General features: G+C 33.9%; 1 protein-coding gene and 1 pseudogene across 1 annotated transcript; both read right to left on the bottom strand.

The window, feature by feature from the left end:
- Positions 1–7,047: 7,047 nt before the first annotated feature.
- Positions 7,048–7,639, bottom strand: LOC137711885 (dirigent protein 22-like; annotated as a pseudogene).
- A 10,147-nt stretch (positions 7,640–17,786) lies between these two features.
- LOC137713973 (dirigent protein 22-like) lies at positions 17,787–18,487 on the bottom strand. Its single transcript, XM_068453333.1, has one exon. The coding sequence runs from the start codon at positions 18,485–18,487 to the stop codon at positions 17,897–17,899; it is 591 nt and encodes a 196-aa protein (XP_068309434.1). The 3' UTR covers positions 17,787–17,896.
- Between the last annotated feature and the right edge of the window lie 2,175 nt (positions 18,488–20,662).

Raw genomic sequence — 20,662 nt, 5'->3', positions numbered from 1 at the left:
TTCAATTCTACTTGGGTTTGATTAGTTTGTCATGTTAGAACACTAATACTATATAACTTTGTATTAAGTTGTCTGAAGTTCAACTAATAAATCATTGAATTCAATTGGAAGGTTATTATGTTCATCATGATTCAGTAATCACTATTTACTTGTTAGATATAATATTGGTTGATAGTTTGATTACACTCAAGTGGGAGAATGTGAGAGTTTTATTTATTTTATTTTATTTTATTTTATATATATATATATATATATATATATATATATATATATCTGAGTTGATCAAACCATTTATTTTGGTATGTTAGATAAAAAGTAAATAAGTGATTATGATATATTTAGACTTAATACATGTTAACTTAATATTGGTTTAATAAAGTGAATATATAATTAATTCTTAGAATTAGAGTTGGTTACAAACTCTTTAAAATTGATGGCAACTGTCTCCACGATAGGAAGAGCATTTGCATCGTATAATTGGCTTGATCCCTTTGAGAGCAAAGAATGTTAAAGGATATCTATTAAGGAAAGATCAAACGCTCAACCTTATTGTAATGTCTTCCACTGCAAGTAAGTCCTTTTCTTTAATTAGGGTTTATTGGAATATGCAAATGTAGATTGAATGATTGATTGTTATGATCTCTGGCAAATACCATATAACTTAATTATATTGAATAAAATAACAAGAATGAACGGCAAAAGTAATTGTCACATCTCGGCCTGGGGCGAATCACTTCCCGGGCCCGCTCCACCACCGTAGCATGATATTGTCCGCTTTGGGCTTACCATTCCTTCACGGTTTTGTTTTTGGGAACTCATGAGCAACTTCCCAGTAGGTCACCCATCATGGGATTGCTCTAGCCCCCTTCTCGCTTAATTTCGGAGTTCCTACGGAACCCGAAGCCAGTGAGCTCCCAAAAAGCCTCTTGCTAGGTAGAGATGGGAATATACACACAACACGACCAGGGTTAGGCTCTGATACCAAATTGTCACATCCCGACCCAGGGCGGATCACTTCCCGGGACTGCTCCACCACCATAGCACGATATTGTCCGCTTTGGGCTTACCATTCCCTCACGGTTTTGTTTTTGGGAACTCACGAGCAACTTCCCAATGGGTCACCCATCATGGGATTGCTCTAGCCCCCTTCTCGCTTAACTTCGGAGTTCATACGGAACCCGAAGCTAGTGAGCTCCCAAAAGGCCTTGTGCTAGGTAGAGATGAGAATATACATATAAGGATCACTCTCCTGGGCGATGTGGGATGCTATAGTAATGGCAGTAGATTGGATATAAAATATAAAGAAATAAAGGATACAACAAAACCAAAGAGAGATTGGGGAGGAGAAAGAAAATATGCAATTGCGTAGTAGTACTTAAATCTCTTTAAAGTAATACTCTATAAAAGAATAACCTCCTTAAAGTCAGGGACGAAGCTTGAAATTTGTAAGAATAGGGGCATCTTCAAACAACAAGGTAAAATTAAAAAACTCAAGAATTTACTGCACAAAACACTTATATATTAATCCACAAAGTTTTTTATACAACATTTTACAATATTCCTCGACGCGTTTTCATGTTTTGAAAGTTGTGCATGACAACATCATTACCAATACCATCAAATCTCTCTATAAAAATAATCATGTTATCATTCATCCATTGATCTTCCGTTCGATTTCTCAATCGATTCAGAAATTTTATGGCCGAAAATGCTTTTTCAACGGTGGCAATAGCAACTGGAAGAGTTAGTGCTAATGTCACAAGTATGTAAACTAGTGGATACACCTTGTCTTTTTTCCACTGGACCATTTTTTTTTATAGTTTAATTAGAACTGACGTTAAAATTGAAATGCAATCTATTTTTTTCATTTGTAGTTTAATTAGGGCTTGGGAATTGGAATGCAAAATTACACACACACACACAATTGAGTGGGGGCGGATGCCCCCTAGGCCCTACACAACTTCGTCCTTGCTTAAAGTCATAAAAAACTTCAGTCCCAACTTGGGATCAATTATTTATAGGAATAAACTCCAAATTGTAATAACTTATAATTTATTTTTTTGGTTCCATCTTAAGAAAACACACCTCCACATATAGTTATAATTATTATTTTTTAAACAAGAAAAAATATATTAAAGGAAAACCCATAGTACAACAGTTTCCTACAAAATATACAATACCATAAATAAAAGTTTAACATGAACTAAAATAATTCTCCAAAGTTGTTTGAAACAATGCTTTAGTTTTTAGAATTGATTTTACGTTTTTAAGCTTACGTATGTGTGCAAGAAATAAAATACTTAACGCTCAAGAAATACTATTTATGAAATACAACATTCATTATGGATAAATAAATCCATAAACATGATTTTTAACTACACCTCTATTATTAAGTAATAACCTCCTGACAATTATAAAATGGTTTTGGTCACAACTTTATAACTTATATAGGTTTTATTATATTTGGTGATTTTCTGAATCTCTTTTTTTTTTTTTTTTTTTTTTTTTCTGTGGATTAATCTCTTCTTCTTTTTTTTTCATAAATCCATTTTCCATATTGTTGAAAACATGGATCACAATCTAATATATTATTAACAAGTTTTTCCTCATTTCGTTCAATTCACGAAGGTTTCTCAAAGGTTGGGTGGGGGTGGGAGGGGGGTTGGGTGTGGGGTGAGTGGTGTCGGAGATCTACTCTACATTTTGGCAATTGTTGAGTTTTATTACAAAAGGATTTTGTGTTATTAATAGTGAAAATATTTATTTATAAATAGTAATATATTCTGCGGGGCCAACCTTTGGGCAGAGCAAACGGGGTGCCCTCACAGAACCCCAAATCTTGACGGGCACTAAAATTAGTTTACAAGCATATGTATATGGCAGTAGCAGTGGGAGAGAACAAACCAGGAAGACAGCCTGCGGAAGACGAAGAAGAAAAACTGGTTTTTAACCGTTGACTAAACTCTAGTATTTGACAAGGCTTGAGTTTCCAGGAGTGAAAAAGTAAAGATGAAATTTAGAAGGGAATTCAGTAGAGCGGTTGTCAAGGTCGACAGTTCAATACTTCCCTGGTGACGAAGGAGATCTACAGTAATTTGGTGGAAAAAAATAGTTATTGGGCCCTTTAAAAAATTTTAAAAAATAGTTAATGGGTTATGCTATCTAGGAAAGAATAGGGTATCTGTGAGTTAAAAAGTGCCACGCGTGGCGAACGAGTGCAGCAATTTCTATAGAGTAGTGCTAACTTTTTCTCTCTTTTTTTTTTATTTTTTATTTTTTATTTTTTATTTTTTTAACAAGTAAAGATCGTACTAGTCGGATTACAATCCATCAGAACCAATATTTCCAAAGAATAACAAGAATAAAAATCATCACCAGAAAGAAAGCAAAGAGTACTAGTTGATCTTAATACATGAACTACTAGATTTATCAAGAAAACCAACAAGAGAGTTGTTCTGATGCAACCCATGATAAAATCATTAATAAATATATATAGGGTAGTGCTATTTACATACTAATTTTTATTTTTCACACAATTTTTTAGTTTTCGGTCATCGAATCAAATGAATTAAGATGATCAATTACTAAAAATTAATAAGGGTGTGTGAGTGGTAAAAATCGGTGTATAAATAACACTTTTTTTTCTATATCTTGGTCAGTTTTGGCTCTCTTCGGTTTCAACTTTTAGAAGCTATGTTGTAGAAAACTTGTAAACCGTCAGGTGTGCGTGTGCTATAACCCGAATTTCAACATATTAGTTTTAAAACCGTCCCAATTTGTCCGGCATGGGTAGGTTGGACGGGTTGAACGATTTGTTTGAAAAAAAAAAATACCAAACATTAACTGTATAGTTGTTAAGAGTTCAATCATGGGGACCATTTTTTCATATGTCTGAATAAAAAACAAATGATCTTTCTTATGTAGACTTATACAACGGCGTTTTTATTGGCCTTGCCCCGAGCCTTAAAATATATGGACCGGCCATGATATTTTGTTAATTTTTTTATGTGAGATTGCCCAAGTTAAAATGGAACACAAAATGATATTGGCAAGTGTTGAGTTTTATTAGAAAGGTTTTTGTGTTATTAATAGTGAAATCATTTATTTGTAAATAAAATATTATGTTAAGTTTCCGATGTGAGATTACATTCTTCAACAGTAAGTTAGTAACGAATATATGATATATGCATGTTATAGTATTACTTCATATGATCATAATATTTGAAAACGAACACATTAAACAAGCTAGGTTACTAATTTTGGGAAACCTTACTCTCTATATAGTGAAGAAAAGTATTAGAGGATTTAGGATCAATGGTTTTGTTTTGGGAAACCTTACTATATATAGTGAAGAAAATAGATTTATTTATTTATTTATTTTGAACAAACAATATTATCCACACTGAGGGGAAGAGGGTAGGTTTAGTCTCACAATAAGCTAGCAATAATATGGTTTAAATTCGCATTTGGCAAGAATCGAATCTAAGACCTCTCACATACAAGTGAAAATGAATATCATTAGACCGTAATACTAAGGGCTGGTTTGGTATTGCTGTGCTTTGAAAAAAAGCTGCTTCTGCTGTGCTGTGAGAATAAGCAGTTGTGAAATAAAGTAGCAAAGTGTTTGGTAAACCTTTTTGTAAAAGTGCTTTTGGAAAAAAAAAAAAAAAAGCAGTATTATAGTGTTTGGTAAACTTTTATGTAAAACAGATGTGAAAAAAGCCAGTTTTTCAAAGCTGGGTTTTGCAGCTTCTTGTTTTTGGTTTTTTTTCACCCAAAACTGTGAAAAAAAGCTAAAGCTGAATGTTTACCAAACACAAAAACAGCTCCCAGCTTTTTTTGATACCAGCTTTTTTCAGAATCACCTCAGTACCAAACCAGGCCTAAGTGACAGTGAAGAAAATAGATTTAAATAATGACAAAAATTAGCATAATTAGTCATAGTCTTAATTGAGATTTTATTTTGAAAGATTTTAAACAGTGATCAATGGATTTTGTGGATTTGGACAGATTAATTTCATAGTGTATTCTAGGCCTTAGCAAATCTAGACTCTCTCTAAGATTATGAGGAAATTCACTCAAATCCCACATCGAATCTATATCATTACTCCATCAAACTCCATTAAGGAAATTTAAAATCTTAATCTAATTGACCCATTTAATGTCACTTAGTACTACAGTCTAGTGTTATTTCTCTTTACTTGTAAGTGAGAGGTCTTAGGCTCGATTCTCGTCAAAGACGAATTTGAACCACGTTATTACTAACTCATTGTGAGGCTAAGCTTATCTCTTCCCCCTTAGTGTAGATAATATATATTGTTTGTCAAAAAAAAAAAATACGGCAATTGATATAGCACTATTTTGGACGTAATTAATTTATTATGATAATTTGTTGTCATATACCTAAGTGAAATAGGATTATTGTTATCAGATTGTCACACTATTAAGTGGTGTTATCAATTTATTAAAATTATAAATATGTGTATGTATACATTTATTAAAGTTATAATATGTGTATATATAAAATTAGGAATGTTATAATATGTAAATAATAACATTTTGTATTAACGTGATTATTACACCCAAAAATCTTCCTCCAAAACAACCATAAGAGTCTTTGACGAAGTATCCAATTCGTTCTTCTTTTCAAGGTTTGGTAGGAGGAGGCTTCAATGCATAAAATTAGATGATAAAGAAACAAGCACAAGGTGTTGAAAGAATAAAACCTAGCCTTCACACACTTACAAAGAAGAAATTGTAGTGATTGCCATATTGTTAAGGCCATGAAGGGCAGATGGTTGCCGTTTTGCTGAAAGCACAATGAAGTGAAAGGAAGATTTGGCTGCTATCTAAAGACGACTAAGACCAATAGTCTTGTTGAAATATGCCGTTTTGTTGAAAGCACAATGAAGTGAAAGGAAGATTTGGCTGCTATCTAAAGACGACTAAAACCAATAGTCTTGTGGAAAGGTAATGCTAGGAAGATTAAATTTTTAAACCAAATTTTGTAAATCAAATGATGTAGATATTGATGATTGAATTATTACTTAAGTTGATGGTCAGTATATATTGTCTATGTCATCCTCATTTCAAGTCTTCCACAAGGTCTTGACCAAAGAGAAAGAAGTGTCTTTAACATGCTCTGCCACAGGAGCTACATATCTTCGTATGGTTCATGCCACATTGCCTATATGCATATAGTATTTTACGAGGAGACCAACTTATATGAAACAAGTTCATTGTGTATTTGGTATTTGCTTCTTAGGATTTTCTTGTAGATTAAGGTTTTGGATTCCTTCCTCTTAGGATTAGGTTTAGGGTTAATTTCTTTATAAATCTAATGTTTTGTAACTCATTTATCTACAAGTCTAGTGAGATATAGTCTCCTTGGGTATGTAGCCTTCTTGGCAATTCTATAGTGTTTCTTTGTTTTAAGTTAGTTAATTAATATATTCGTTATTTGGTAGTCCATTTGTTCACCTGTTATGTATCCTAATTTTCAACTTATACAGGGTCAAAGGACTAAGGTTGGTTTTTAATCTTACAGTAGGAATTAGTAAGTTCAAATTATCCAAGAATTAAGATCTAGTTTCCCAATTATAAATTTATAATTTTCTGCATGTTACTTAAAATGCTCATAACGTTGGAAAACCTAAACATTGAACAAGGTTACTTTGGAAATATGCCCAAGCTACATGCATCATGCATATACAAGTACTTAAGTAACAAAATGAAACGACAATAATCAATTTTACAACAAATGATAGTGATGTGATAGTTAGATTATCGATCTTCTTTTACATATGACTCACATGCGAATGATTTACGGGATGAAAAGGAAAAGTATATTCTGTTTCGTTTTAAGAAGTAACGATATTTATGGTAAACAATAACAAAGAGTTACAATCGTCAAGAAGAAACCTGAATAAAACCAGGACACAATCATAACATGTCATATTGCGGATAATTAATTGAGCCACAAGACTGATCAAGATTCATATGTATAAGCCACAGAAAAGCTAAGAAAGCAAATAACACGCACACCGGTTAATAATGGAAGACATAAACATTATACTCCACAACAGCATCTCCAGTTTTGATGTCAAACTGGTGAGTGCTAGCATGAGCATAGCCCCGAGCAAATCGGAAAAGCCCACTTCCGCCTACCATCGGCATCTCCCTCACGGCTGAGGACACGGTGTTGCGCCCCAACGCAATAAGAGTGCTACCATTATATACTTCCCTTCAACAAAAACAAAATTCAAGGCCATCAAAAGCCCCAACTCACTTTGTGAAGCTGAAGCATAAATACCTTGGGCTTTTCCGACTAGCTTAGTGCTCGATTCAGGGCCGATAGTCAATGGATCGTCCGTCATGAACACAGTGCCAAAGCCAGTCATGGAAGTGTTTGTCATGGGTGCGTCAGCCACTTTAACTGCCGTGGGGGTCGGCCACTGACTATGTCATGGAAGTAGAAGTGAATATGGCTTAGTTTCTCTCTCTTTATACCATGTTTTGATGAAGATAACGGTCTTATAAAACGGTGAGTTTCCGATGCGACAAGGGTTGAGAGGACGAAGAAGGAAATGGTTATGAGAATGGTGCAGGTAAAACTGAGGTTTTGGAGGGTCTTGATCATTGTAGAGAACCGAGGATTATGTAGAGCGTTTTGAAGGAGAGAAAGTATATACAAAAGAGTTTTAAGACCAGGAATTTAGTTTTGGGCAACCTTAATTTATAGTGACGAAAATGGATTTAATAATTAATTGTAAAACTTGGCATAACAAGTTGTGACGCTAAAATTTCGTTGTGTAAAATCATGAAACCGTCGTGAATAAATTTTAGCAACGATCATGCGACCCTTGTGATCGCTTCGCAATAAAACTATGTCGTAAAAGTCTTCCCAGGTTATTGCGACACATTACTAGGGATGCATAGTTCCAAACGACAACCAACTTGAAAGCATATACAAAAACAAAAATTGAAAATAAGAAAAATCAGTCCATGTAAATATATTAAAAAACAATGGATTCAACAATTAAAAAAATCTATCAAAAAATTACAATAATAATTGTCTTTCAGATTTGAGAGGAACCCTAGAAATCACTTTGAATAAGAAAAGAGAGAAGATGGAGATGGTTGCAGTGGCTTACAAGATTCCGATTGTGCTCCAGAATCTCTGATTGAGCTCAAGAATCTTGGATTTGTGCATTGATGATTTAATGTTTCTATTAGAGGAAAAGTCTGAGTTGGATGATATTAAAAGTTAGGGTTTTTATCACAAATGGTCCTTGAAATTGACCCTCACCATCAAGATGGTCCTTGAAATTGAAAATCAATCAATGTAATCCTTGAAAATAGGTGTCACAAATCAATGTGATCATTCCGTCACAATTCTATTAAAAATTTCATTAAGTGCTGATGTGGCACATAAATGGGCCCCACTAGATTTACGGGATTTTATCACAAATGGTCCCTAAAATTGACCCACACCATCAAGATGGTCCCTAAAATTGAAAATCGATGAATGTAGTCCTTGAAAATAGGTGTCGCAAATCAATATGATCATTCTACTACAATTCTGTAAGAAAAAATTTGTTATGTGCTAATGTAGGTTTAATAATTAATTAAAAAAGTTGTCATATACCTTTTTGTAAAATGAAATTTTTTCTTTTATAATAGGGCCTACTCCGAAGAGAGATCCCTTCCATAAATTCTCAAATGCACAAGGCTTAACCAAGACCTAAGAGGGGGTTTGGAAATAGTTTTCAACCAAAAATATGTGCACCTCGGTTATAACGTCATTATCACAAGGTAGACCTCGCCATTCTTTGAGTCACCAAGCCACCAAGGAAGCGCCGAACAAGCTCTCCAAGATTAAGGTTGTGAGGATGTTGATCACCTTAATGTTAACGGTGATGACTCAGAAGCCATTGCCAATTGGCCAAGCCATCACCAAAGATGATCTCAATCCAGGTTCAATTCGGTGAAGTCGAAGTGTGTAAAGATAGGTGTGTTGAGATTTTTTTTTTTTTTTTTAGAGAATACATTTTTTTTTAGAGAATAGACAGTGAAGGAGGTAGAGGAATGTGGACTGGGATTGGAGGTGATTGCATGACTGGATTTTTGGGTTGACAACTTTTTATTAACTATTAAATTATTAAGCCTATTTGTAATTTTTTTTTTTAAATTTAGTTAGATTTATGACCCATTTGCGTGTTACACCAATACATAACAGAATTTTTGATAAAATTGTGATGGAAAAACTACATTGATCTAGGACACTTACTTGTGGGACTACATTATCGATTTTCAATTTCATGAACCATTTTGATGTCATGAATCAATTTCAGGGACCATTTTGATGTCCATGTTAATTTCAAGGACCATTTGTGAAGGAAAAAAAAAAAAAAAGACTTATGAGACCCATTTATGTAGCACATCAGTACTTAACAAAAATTTTCACAGAATTATAACAGAATGACCACATTGATTTGCGACACCTATTTTCAGGGACTACATTGATTGATTTTCAATCCTTATATATCATAGTTAACTATCAATTGCTTACATAGCAAGTCATTAGTAACTAACCCTAACTAACTCGGCTAACAACTTGTCAAACAAACTTAACCTATCTTTGACAAGTGGCACATCCATATCCATTCGGTTACTATCCTCAACAATATTAATTTTTTATGACAAAATCAAATAATCAATGAAGAAAAATGTGAAGGAGTTGTTTTTCATTATTTTTATTTTCTAGGATAATCAGCTCTTAGATATAGATAGCCCAAATCATTGGAAAGAACTGCATTAATCATTCTAATTTAATCCCAAATCATTAGAAAAGCTGCATTAATTATTCTAATTTGTCTGTAGTATATAGATAGCCTTCATTGTTTTCGCAACATACTAAATTTAGGCTTTTAGCTTCTGCTTCTTCTTATAATGCAAGTATGCAACTATTTTATTTACTTTTACTAAATAATGTTTTGCAGTAAAGTGTGACCTTTTTTTACTAGAGATTGGGTACCAGACCCATCAGTTCCAAGATACACTAATGAAAGCTGCCATGCGATGGAATCTCATCAGAATTGTATGAAGAACGGTTGTCCGAATCCGAGTACTTTTACTGGAGGTGGAATCCAAGAAACTGTGAGCTACCCAAGTTCAATCCGCAGAGTTTTCTTGGTATAATGAGGAACAAATCATGGGCCTTCATTGGTGATTCGGTGTAACCATGTACAGTCATTGCTTTGCATTATCTCTCAGGTACACTCGAAAGCAATCAAATTTACAACTAACTAGCTTATGTTTACTTAATCTATATGATTTAGATTTACTGAACTTTGTTAGTATTGTTTTACATTTCTAATTAACCACAATAATGTCTATGACGATTTGGTTTAGTCGCACTAAGTTTTCACTTTGTTGGCCGCCGCCTTAAGCTCAAATCTCATTGACGACTGTTGCAATAAAGAGACGTTTAAAAAAATCATTTCACTTTTATGGTGACCACTGCTTTTTAATTGGTTGTACAGTCAAACCATTTTTTTGGCAATTCCTGGGACGATGTTAAAGATGTTGGAAAATTTAATATTATTATTATATTAAATTAAATAATTGAATTGAAATTAGAAGTGATGCCTTTTGTGGAAATATGTGTCTATCCTAATGAAGAATTGCAACTTTTGACTCTTCATAAATGAGCTCATGTTTTTCGAAGAGGTATCTCAAAATCTATAAATAGGGAAGCCCCCAATAAACATAAAGATAAGTTTTCGTCATACATACGTATAGTGCATTAAATATTAAAGAGTCTCCTTGAGTTCATATGAGAGAGTTTTCAACATAATCGTGGTCGTTGTATCTTGGGAGACGTGCGCTAATCAACCATAAGCACCGTAGTAGGGTGTAAATTGTCTTAAGGACAAAGTGTCAAACACTTGCCTCGACCGTATTTTCTAGGTTTTTTTAACCCATTATATCATATTCATTTAATATTGGTTACTCATGTGTATGCATTACTCTGATATATAAGTGCATGAATTATTTCTTGATTTTTCATGTGATTTAATATAGCAATTAAGCCCTAATTATTCCAACAAAAGAAAATAGGGAAATGCCTAGAAATAGGATATTTTATTTTAATCTTGGGACAGAAATATGACAAATTGGCCATGCACAGGCTACGTACACCATGCACAAAACCAAAATTACTAAAATACAAACATATAAATACTAAAAATCATCAGCCCATTGCATCACTTTTCTTATTTGGAAGAGAGAGATGTGGAGAGAGCTCTAGGCTTCGAGGTTGAGCTCATAATTCAAAGAGAATGAAGTGCAAAGAGAGGTGAGAATAGTGAGTTGGGTTTTGAGTTGACCTTATACTTCTGTTTTCGAACAAAGGGATACAAAAGAGAGGTGAGAAGAGTGAGCTGGGTTTTGTACCATATTTTTTATTTTGGCCGGAAAGTTCCATTTTTTCTGGCTACTGAAGCTTTGGCAAGCATAGTAAGGTAGAGTGTTTAGTTCCAAGTTTCTACATCAATGATTTATGGAATACATGGGTTGTTTGTAAGATGAATTAATACTTAAGAAGTTAAATTAGGGTTTGTGTTTCATGTTGTGGCCTATGGGTTGAGGAATAAACTTTACTTTTTGACGTGCAACAAAACTACGATAGAACAATTTCTGGTTCAAGTGTGCAATTGCAGAAATTTGTGAATTTTTTTTCATACTGTGCGTGTCGTGTGCATGGCTACAACTTAATATGAGAAGCGGGAACGTTTATTAGTTATAATGCACGTATGTTGGGCCCGATAATTTAGCGAGTATAACCACAACTTAATTGGCCTCGGCGCATGTCCATGAAATAACGACAACGAGGACCATGTTTTTCACGTGCATGGTTAAGTGGTGGTTGATATACGTAACAAGAATTTTCAAACTGCCACTGTAACCCTTATATACGTAGCAATTATGTTTTAATTGTATCCACTATACCAATAGATTGTCTTTAAAGTTTCTTATTAATGCGAAAAACAGCTCGTTGCTCGATCTCCAGTTCTGTGCATATCATGTATGCATAACTGTACTTATGATGTGCATGTACAGTACATATGATGTGCATATGGTATGCATATAGTGTAGATGGTGGTGATATCACAGGTGATGACGTCACTTTTCTAATTTCGAAGATAGAGCTGTGAACTCTGGGTTTTTGGATTGGCTTAAATCTGTGAACGTATAATGTTCATGTCATGTGCATGTCACTGGAAATAGATGATTTTTAATGGGATTTCCAAAATCTACTTTCAGGTTAAAGATTTGTAAAGTACAAATCTCTAAGGGATTTCTGGAATCTAAGCCCCCACATATCACCCAATGTCGTTAATTGCATGATGCATGTCCACAACAAAATCGACGTCGTTGCATGCATTGATACAGATAAAAAATTTGTGATTTTCTTTGAACTTAGAGGGAGAAAGTGTCATCGGTGGAGAGAGATAGAGAGATTGCAGTAGAAAAAAATGGTGTCTTTAGTTTTTCATAAAGGATTTTCTTCGACATTTGAATTTTTTTGGGACAGCAGATTGGTTTTGATCCAGATAGGTTTTGAATGAGATTTTGAATTTGGGGAAGAAGATGATGATTTGAGAAAGAAATCCCCAATCTACAACTGCAAGCACATAAATTTGTTCATTTTCCAAAAGGGCCAATCAGCAAACACAAACAATCTCCAAATAAATCAAATCTTCCAACTGGATTTTCAAATTTGGGGAAGAAGATGATGAATTGGGGAAGAAATCCCCAATCTGCAACTGCAAGCACAAAAATGTGTTAATTTTCCAAAAGGGCCAATCAACAAGCACAAACAATCTCCAAATCAATCAAATCTTCCGACTAAGTTTTTTTTATTATTTTTCACTAATCTAAGAACATCCAATAAAATATAAATATCAATTTCAAAGAGAGAGAGGGAGGGAGAGAAAGAGAGTAGAGAGAGAAAAATCAGAAAATGGGAGGAAATAACCGATTTATATGCGAGGGCAATTTGGTCAAGGTGTAGGAAAACTCCTATTTATGTCCGATTGTTGTGCATGGCGTGTCCATATTCAAACAATCATATTTTTGTTTCAAGATTAAGAAAATGTCCTATTTTTGCGTATTTCCTAAGAAAATATAACTATTATATGTAATTTTGATTTGTTTGCAGGGTTTTGCAATTTTGAATCTACTAATGCTAGTTATATGCCAAAAAAGCCCCTTCATTTTCTTCACAATCAAATCCCAAAATAATTAGAAAATAAGGACAAACTGGTAAAAAAACAAAAACTCATATCCCAAGGGGTAGTTTGATAAAAGCAGTTATCGAGTTGAGTTGAGACGTAATCTGAAACACAGTATAACACACTCCCACTCTTTCACAACTGCCCGTGCCAGTTTGAATCAAAATCCACTCCTCCCTCTTAACCTTTGGCCAGCGTAAAAACTCATTCATTTTCTTCCTCCATTAGTTCTTCAATCATCTCACGTATTCAAATTTTTTTTTTGTTTTTGTTTTTTTTTAGTTTTTTGCAGTTTTAATTTATTTGGGATTGTTTTAGCCCACTAGATTCTTCTATTGCTACTCAATTCCGAGATTTGATCATGCTTTTTTGAATCGCAACATAAAGAGGTGATGAGGCTTTCAACCCATTTACAAAGGATCCCAATGCCATTGGGTGTTTGAGTGGTATTTTCATTTCTATTGTCTCTGTCTTTTTTATCATATATTCTTTTGTGTGATCATTTAGGAATATTTTGTATGTTGTCACCGGATTCAGCATAACAAGGTTTGTCACACTCAAAATTGCAAGTTAGTATTCATATGTAAACAAATAAACTTCATGTTTGTCCCTTTGCAAAGCAATATTGCATAAGTTTGGATTTATTTCCAACTCAATTTTTCATAAACAGTTGTTACTCATAAATGCCCCTGAATTCATCTACCAGACTACCACACAGGAATGAATTCATAAAGAGAACAAAGGCTTTAAATTTCTAAATCCATACCGTTGGTTTCTTAAGTTATTTATTTTGGATTTTTATTTTTATATTTCTCTCTCTTTCCCACTCCTTCATTGTTTGGCTTTGATGTTGGCATAATCAATCATAATGCTACTCTCTACGTTTTTTTTTTTTTTTTTTTTTTTTTTTTTATTGTTGTTCAATGCAGATTTTGGTTGGAACGCAAAGCGAGCATGCATGGACAATCATCGATAGGTTTTGATTATGATTTAATTCTTTATTGCTTTTGGCTAATTTTGTGTTTTAAACAATTTAGCTAATTCTGTTTAGAGATATTATTTCTCTCTATTTTTTATAACTAATTGTTTACATGTATTATTTCTCTATGTTTTATTTACTTTTGATATTCATACTGTTCTCAAACACAACATCAGAAAAGAAATGATTAGTTTTGCGAGGAGAAGATGGAATTGAAAGAATTGCAATGGGTAATTCCTACAGATATATCTCAAATTTTCCTCCCAATATTTCTTGAAATTTTCGATTATTGGACAAAAAGAAACAGGCCAGTCATGGTTAGTCAATAGTGATTTTCCTTTTGGGATCGAATTGGGAAGGTGATTTTGATGTTTAACTTTTCATTCAGATTTTGATAAGCCTTTTCTCTTTCTAAGTTGCTGATTGTTTTCTATCTTTCTCTCACAGCCCAATGAAAATCCTCAAAATGTTGGTACTTCTTCACGATTCCTAGACAAGCATCAAACGTAACCAATTTCACTTCAGCAGGATCAGCTACAAAGGTAGAGTTCTCTTCCACAAAGGTCAGCATTCCCAGGAACTTGACACCAAGGCACCTATGTGGAAGGATCCATCATAGTTCCCCGGTAGCCCACGTCCCTCTCCTTTTACGAGGCCATTCAAATCGAGGACTCAATACATTAGCTTTTAGCCTGACAACATGATACTGCCATCTGAAACTATGAATAATTCCCTTTCCAACGAGTTTCCAACCCTATAAATCCCATAGCTACATTACCATCACGAGTAATGGAATGAAGAATACCTAATGGTGAGTGATACTTTCTTCATGTGTACCCAACCACCAGCTTCGAAGCCAAAAGTGACTTGCTTAATATTCCTTAATTTTCCTTAATTTGATATATATATATAGTACCTACTTTATTTTCCTTAATTTTCTTGCTAATTCTTTGGTTTAATTTTCATTTCTTGATAACTTTTCACTTTTGGTTCGCAAGACGTGACATCCTCAAAGTCTCAGTGATATTATCAATCATGCTTTTATTTAAAGACTTTGTAGAATATCTTATTTTTTGTTCAGTTGTTTTTCAATGATGAAAATAGGATGTCATACATGTTTGGTAGTCATTTCACAACTTCATTGATGTTAACTGAACTATTTTTCTGTACATGCTTCAAGTTTTCTTAAGAACATAAGTATGAAAAGTAGACGAGATGTCTGTTGTAACTGTAATTGCTGCTCATCTTTATTGTAGTATGTTTTTTTGCTACCTTTGATTCCTATTACTCGATTTCTCTCCCAAAACATGTAATTATGTAATGTTGTAATACAATAACATATTTATTCTATTACTGTTTTCACTAATATGGTTATGCGGCTTATGCTTTTTCCTTTGCATATTTACGAAGAATGATTGAGGCGCTGAGGGATCACATGAGGCTTTGGAAGTATTACTTCAATATATTCCTAGGAAAAGATAGTGAATCTCATTTCATTTGGGCATAAATTTATCTTTTTAGACTGTTTAATGACTAAAGTTGTTCATTGTAGCTTGAATTTGTTACAATTGAAATCAAGTTCATTAACAAAGATAAATTCAGTATATACTTATACAAGCTTTGTATTACAAAGAAATATTCAACAAGATAACTCCAAACAAATATGGGAAAATTCGATAACTTTTATTATCATTCACCTTCTTTCATTTAGGAAGACATGTTATCACAAAGCATTCGTACATATGTGATAGAAGTAAGTTGTACTGTGTGGTAGTGTAACAAAGAGATGATACATATGTATTCTTACTCTTCAACTTAATGTGGTAGATTAATTGTTTAATATGTTCTCTTACACTATATTTAATTCGTTATTGTATTTCTTCATTTATTATTTACTAACATCTTTGAACATGCTTTCTAGGCATATGTGCCAGGATTCCTTCTTTTATCACACATTTATACGCGACTTAATTATATTTTATTTCTTTTTATTTGCAATTGCATGCTGCATTTTGTTTTTATGACGTGGTAAATAAAACATCTAATCTATATCATTACTGCATCAAACTCCATTAAGTAAATTTAAAATTTTAATCTAATTGACCCATTTAATGTGGCAGCTGATATAGCACTATTTTGGACGTAATTAATTTGTTAGGATTATTTATTATCATATTGACATAAGTGAAATAAGACTATTGCCATCAGATTGTCACACTATCAAGTTTTGTTATAAATATATTAAACTTACAATATGTAAATAATTACACCGTGTATTAGCATGATTGTCATACCCGAAAAACTTCTAACAAAACAACCATAAGAGTCTTTGACAAAGTATCCATGTCGTTCTTCTTTTCAAGGTTTGGTAGGAGGCTTCAATGCATAAAATTATATGATAAACAAGCACAAGGTGTTGAAAGAATAAAACCTAGCTAGCCTCCACACACTTACAAAGGATGAAAAAATTGTAGTGGTTTCCATATTGTTGAGGCCATGAATGGTCAGATGGTTGCCGTTTTGTTGAAAGCACAATGAAGCGAAAGGAAGATTTGGATGCTATCTAAAGACGACTAAAACCAATAGTCTTGTGAAAATATCAATTAGCAAATTCCATGCCACAAAAGAAAGGGTGTAATTGGTAGAGTGTGGTGCAAAGACGACCAAAAAGTGCCAACGTCTATTGGAATAATGCAATTCTGTGACTGAAAGAAAACAATATAAAAGGGGAAAAGCATGGTCCATGATGGTCTATATATTGTCCAATTCGTCCTCATTTCAAGTCTTCCACAAGGTCTTGACCAAAGAGAAAAGAAGTGTCTTTAACACGGTCTGCCAGAAAAGCTACATATCTTTGGAGGGTTCATGCCACATTGCCACTTAAATATATACATTATATTTACGGGGAGACCAACGTATATAGAACAAGTTCATTGTGTATTTGGTAATTGCTTCTTAGGATTTTCTTGTAGATTAAGGATTTGGATTCCTTCCTCTTAGGATTAGGGTAATGGTTAGTTCTTTATAAAACAAATGTTTTGTAACTTGTTTATCTACAATTCTAGCGAGATATAGTCTCTTTGAGTAATGTAGCTTTCTTCGCAATTCTATAATGTTTCTTTGTTTTAAGTTAATTAAGTAATATATTCATTATTTTGGTAGTCCGTTTGTTCGTCTGTTTTGCATATCCTAATTTTCAATTGATATAGGGTCAAAAGACTAAAGTTAAGATTTAATCTTACACAAGGAATTAGTAAGTTCAAATTATCCATGGATTAAGATCTACGTGCATCATGCATAATGTTGGAAAACCTAAACATTGAACAAGGTTACTTTTGAGATATGCCCAAGCTACACGCATCATGCATATACAAGTACTTAGCAACAAATGTGACAGTAGTCAATGGTATTACAAATTATAGCAATGTGATAGCTAGATTATTGAATCTTCTTTTACATAAGACTCAAATGTGAAAGAATCAAGAATCAGCAGGGGATTGGATCTCATAGAAGCAAAGTATCAGCAGGGGATTGGAAAATTAATTGAGCCACAAGACTGATCAAGATTCATATATATAAGCCACAGAAAAGCTAGGACAGCAAATAACACGCACACCAGTTAATAATGGAAGACATAAACATTATATTCCACAACAGCATCTCCAGTTTTGATGTTAAACTGGTGAGTGCTAGCATGAGCATAGCCCCGAGCAAATCGGAAAAGCCCGCTTCCACCTACTATCGGCATCTCCCTCACGGCTGAGAACACCGCATTGCGCCCCAACACACTGAGAGTGCTACCATTATATTTCCCTTCAACAAAAACAAAATTCAAGGCCATCAAAAACCCCACCTCACTTTGTGAAGCTACAGCATAAATACCTTGGGCTTTTCCGACTAGCTTAGAGCTCGATTTAGGGCCAATGGTCAATGGATCGTCCATCATGACCACGGTGCCAAAGCCAGTCATGGAAGTGTTTGTAGTCGGTGCCTCAGCCACTTTAACTGCCGTGGGGGTTCGGCCACTCACTATGTCATGAAAGTAGAAGTGAAGATGGCTTAGCTTCTCTTTCTTTAGACCATGTTTTGATAGAGATAACGGTCTTGAGAAACGGTTAGTCTCTGAAGTGACAAGGGTTGAGAGGAAGAAGAAGGAAATGGCTATGAGAATGGTGTAGTTAGAACCGAGGGTTTGGAGGGTCTTGGCCATTTTAGAGAATAGAGGATGGTATAGAGCTTTTTGAAGGAGAGAAGTATAAAAGGGTTTTAAGACTAGTAGTTTTGTTTTGTGGGAACATTAATATATAGTGAAGAAAATGGATTTAAATAATTGTAAAAGTTGGCATAACAAGTTGTGATAGATGAGAAAAGTCACGAAAGAAACTTATTATATGCGACGTTAAAATTTCGTCGTATAAAATCATGAAAGCATCGTGAATGCATTTTAGCAAAGGTCATACAACGCTTCTGATCGCATCTCAACAAAACCGTGGCGTAAGCTTATTGCGATGCATAGTTAGTGAAGCATATTTCCAAACAACAACCAACTTGAAAGCATACGAAAACCAAAACTGAAAATGAGAAAAATCAATCCAAGTAAACACCGTGCACTAATAACATATCAATCATGTTGTATAACCCATTATCTCTAATTTTGAGTTTAAAAAATCTTAGAAAGCGATGGAAAAATTAAAAACATATAACCATATTGTATAACCCGTGAATAATAACACTCTGTACTAGCATGATTGTCACACACAAAACTCTTCCGATAAAAAACAACCGTAAGAGTCTTCGACAAAGAAGTCCAATTTGCTCGTCTTTTCAAGGTTTGGTAGGAGGCCTTAATACATTAAATTAGATGATAAAGAAACAAGCAAAAGGAGGTGTTGAAAAAAAAAATGAAGAAAAAACCTAGCCTACACACACTTACAAAAAAAAATTGAAGAAATTCTAGTGCCTTGTGGCCTACCGACTAAAGATACTGAAGCCATGGTGGTCAGATGGTGGAATGAAGTGAAAGGAAGATTTGGCTGCTATCTAAAGAAGACTAAAACCAATAGTTTTCTGGAAATGTGCAATTCCATTGCCAGAAAAGAAAGGGCATAAATATTAAAATATTGGGTAGAGTGTGGTGCAAAGACGATCAAAAAGTGCCAAAGTCTATTGGAATAATGCAATTTTGTGACTTAAAGGAAAGAATAAAGGGGCATGGGATAGTCCCTGATATGGTCCTTATTGTCGTCGTTTCAAATCTTCCACAAGAGTCTTGACCAAAGAGAAAATAAGTCTTTTAACACGATCTGCAAAAAGGAGTAGTATGTTGTATGGTTTGATCCCACCATTGTATCTTCTTGAGGTAAAATTATGGTGGGGAGCTTTTCATTTAGGCTTAGTCAACGGTATCAAATGTGAAACCACTATTGGGTAGTACAGTGGTTAGAGACGAATTCTAGACCTGTCTTTCACATGGCAAGTCCTGAGTTCAATTCCTGACACTGGTGAATCACACGATGATGATCAGGAAAGACTGAAATGCCTTTGTGAGTTTCACAACCCTGAATGGTGGACTGCTGTGACAAGCCACCAGCGGGTCACTTTTTTAAAAAGAATGGTATCAAATGTGTTAAAAAAAAAAATAAAAAAAAAACCCAAGATAATACATATAAGTAAAATATAGCCATAGTTTTCATTTACACAAAAATTGTCTTTGAAAGAAAATGAAATCAAGTAAACGACACCACAGGATTCAGCTGCCGTTTCAAAATATTTTAGTTTGAATCAATGCTTCTCATGTTTTGATCTCTCTTCAACTGTATTTTTTGGCAAGCTATTGCCCTAACTTTCCAGAGAACTATCAACATCCAAAACCAGTAACACGTCAACGTAATAATACTTGTATCTCAAACAATAAAAAAAAAAAAACCGAGTCCAAGGCAGGTAAGAAAGGGTTTAGCTAATGAAGATATTATCTCTTCCGAAAACCAGTAACGCGTAAACCATGTCAAACCAAGTACTAATGTTAAGTTAATACCTTTTGTTCATATCTTATCGTTCCACACTTAAACCAGGTTGCCCATTGTGTGGCTTAGCCGAACTCGCCCTCCCCTTATTGTAAAAATATATCATTCTGCTAAAAAAATATACAATTATTGGGTGGGGTAAAACTTTTCTATAATAATACGTATTCAGATTGTAAGAATATCAAAGCTAGTGATCCAAGGGAAGAGGAAACAATGGGTAAGATCAATGCCACATGTTAATGGATAAAAGGGTTGTTATATAAAGGTTGTTTGAATTGTAGGTTGTCAGAAGTATGGTTTGTTGAAATAAGGAGGTTACACATTGTATTAGCTTAACAAGTAAGCTTTGTAATAAGGTAGTA

This window comes from Pyrus communis, chromosome 13 (genome assembly GCF_963583255.1).
Source record: "Pyrus communis chromosome 13, drPyrComm1.1, whole genome shotgun sequence".
In the NCBI taxonomy this organism is placed as follows: Eukaryota; Viridiplantae; Streptophyta; class Magnoliopsida; order Rosales; family Rosaceae; genus Pyrus; species Pyrus communis.
The sequence above is the reverse complement of the archived record's forward strand: the minus strand, read 5'-3'. Positions and strand labels throughout refer to the sequence as shown.

Excerpts from the sequence above, each read along its gene's own strand:
- LOC137713973 (XM_068453333.1), bottom strand. The coding sequence starts at position 18,487 with ATGGCCAAGACCCTCCAAACCCTCGGTTCTAACTACACCATTCTCATA.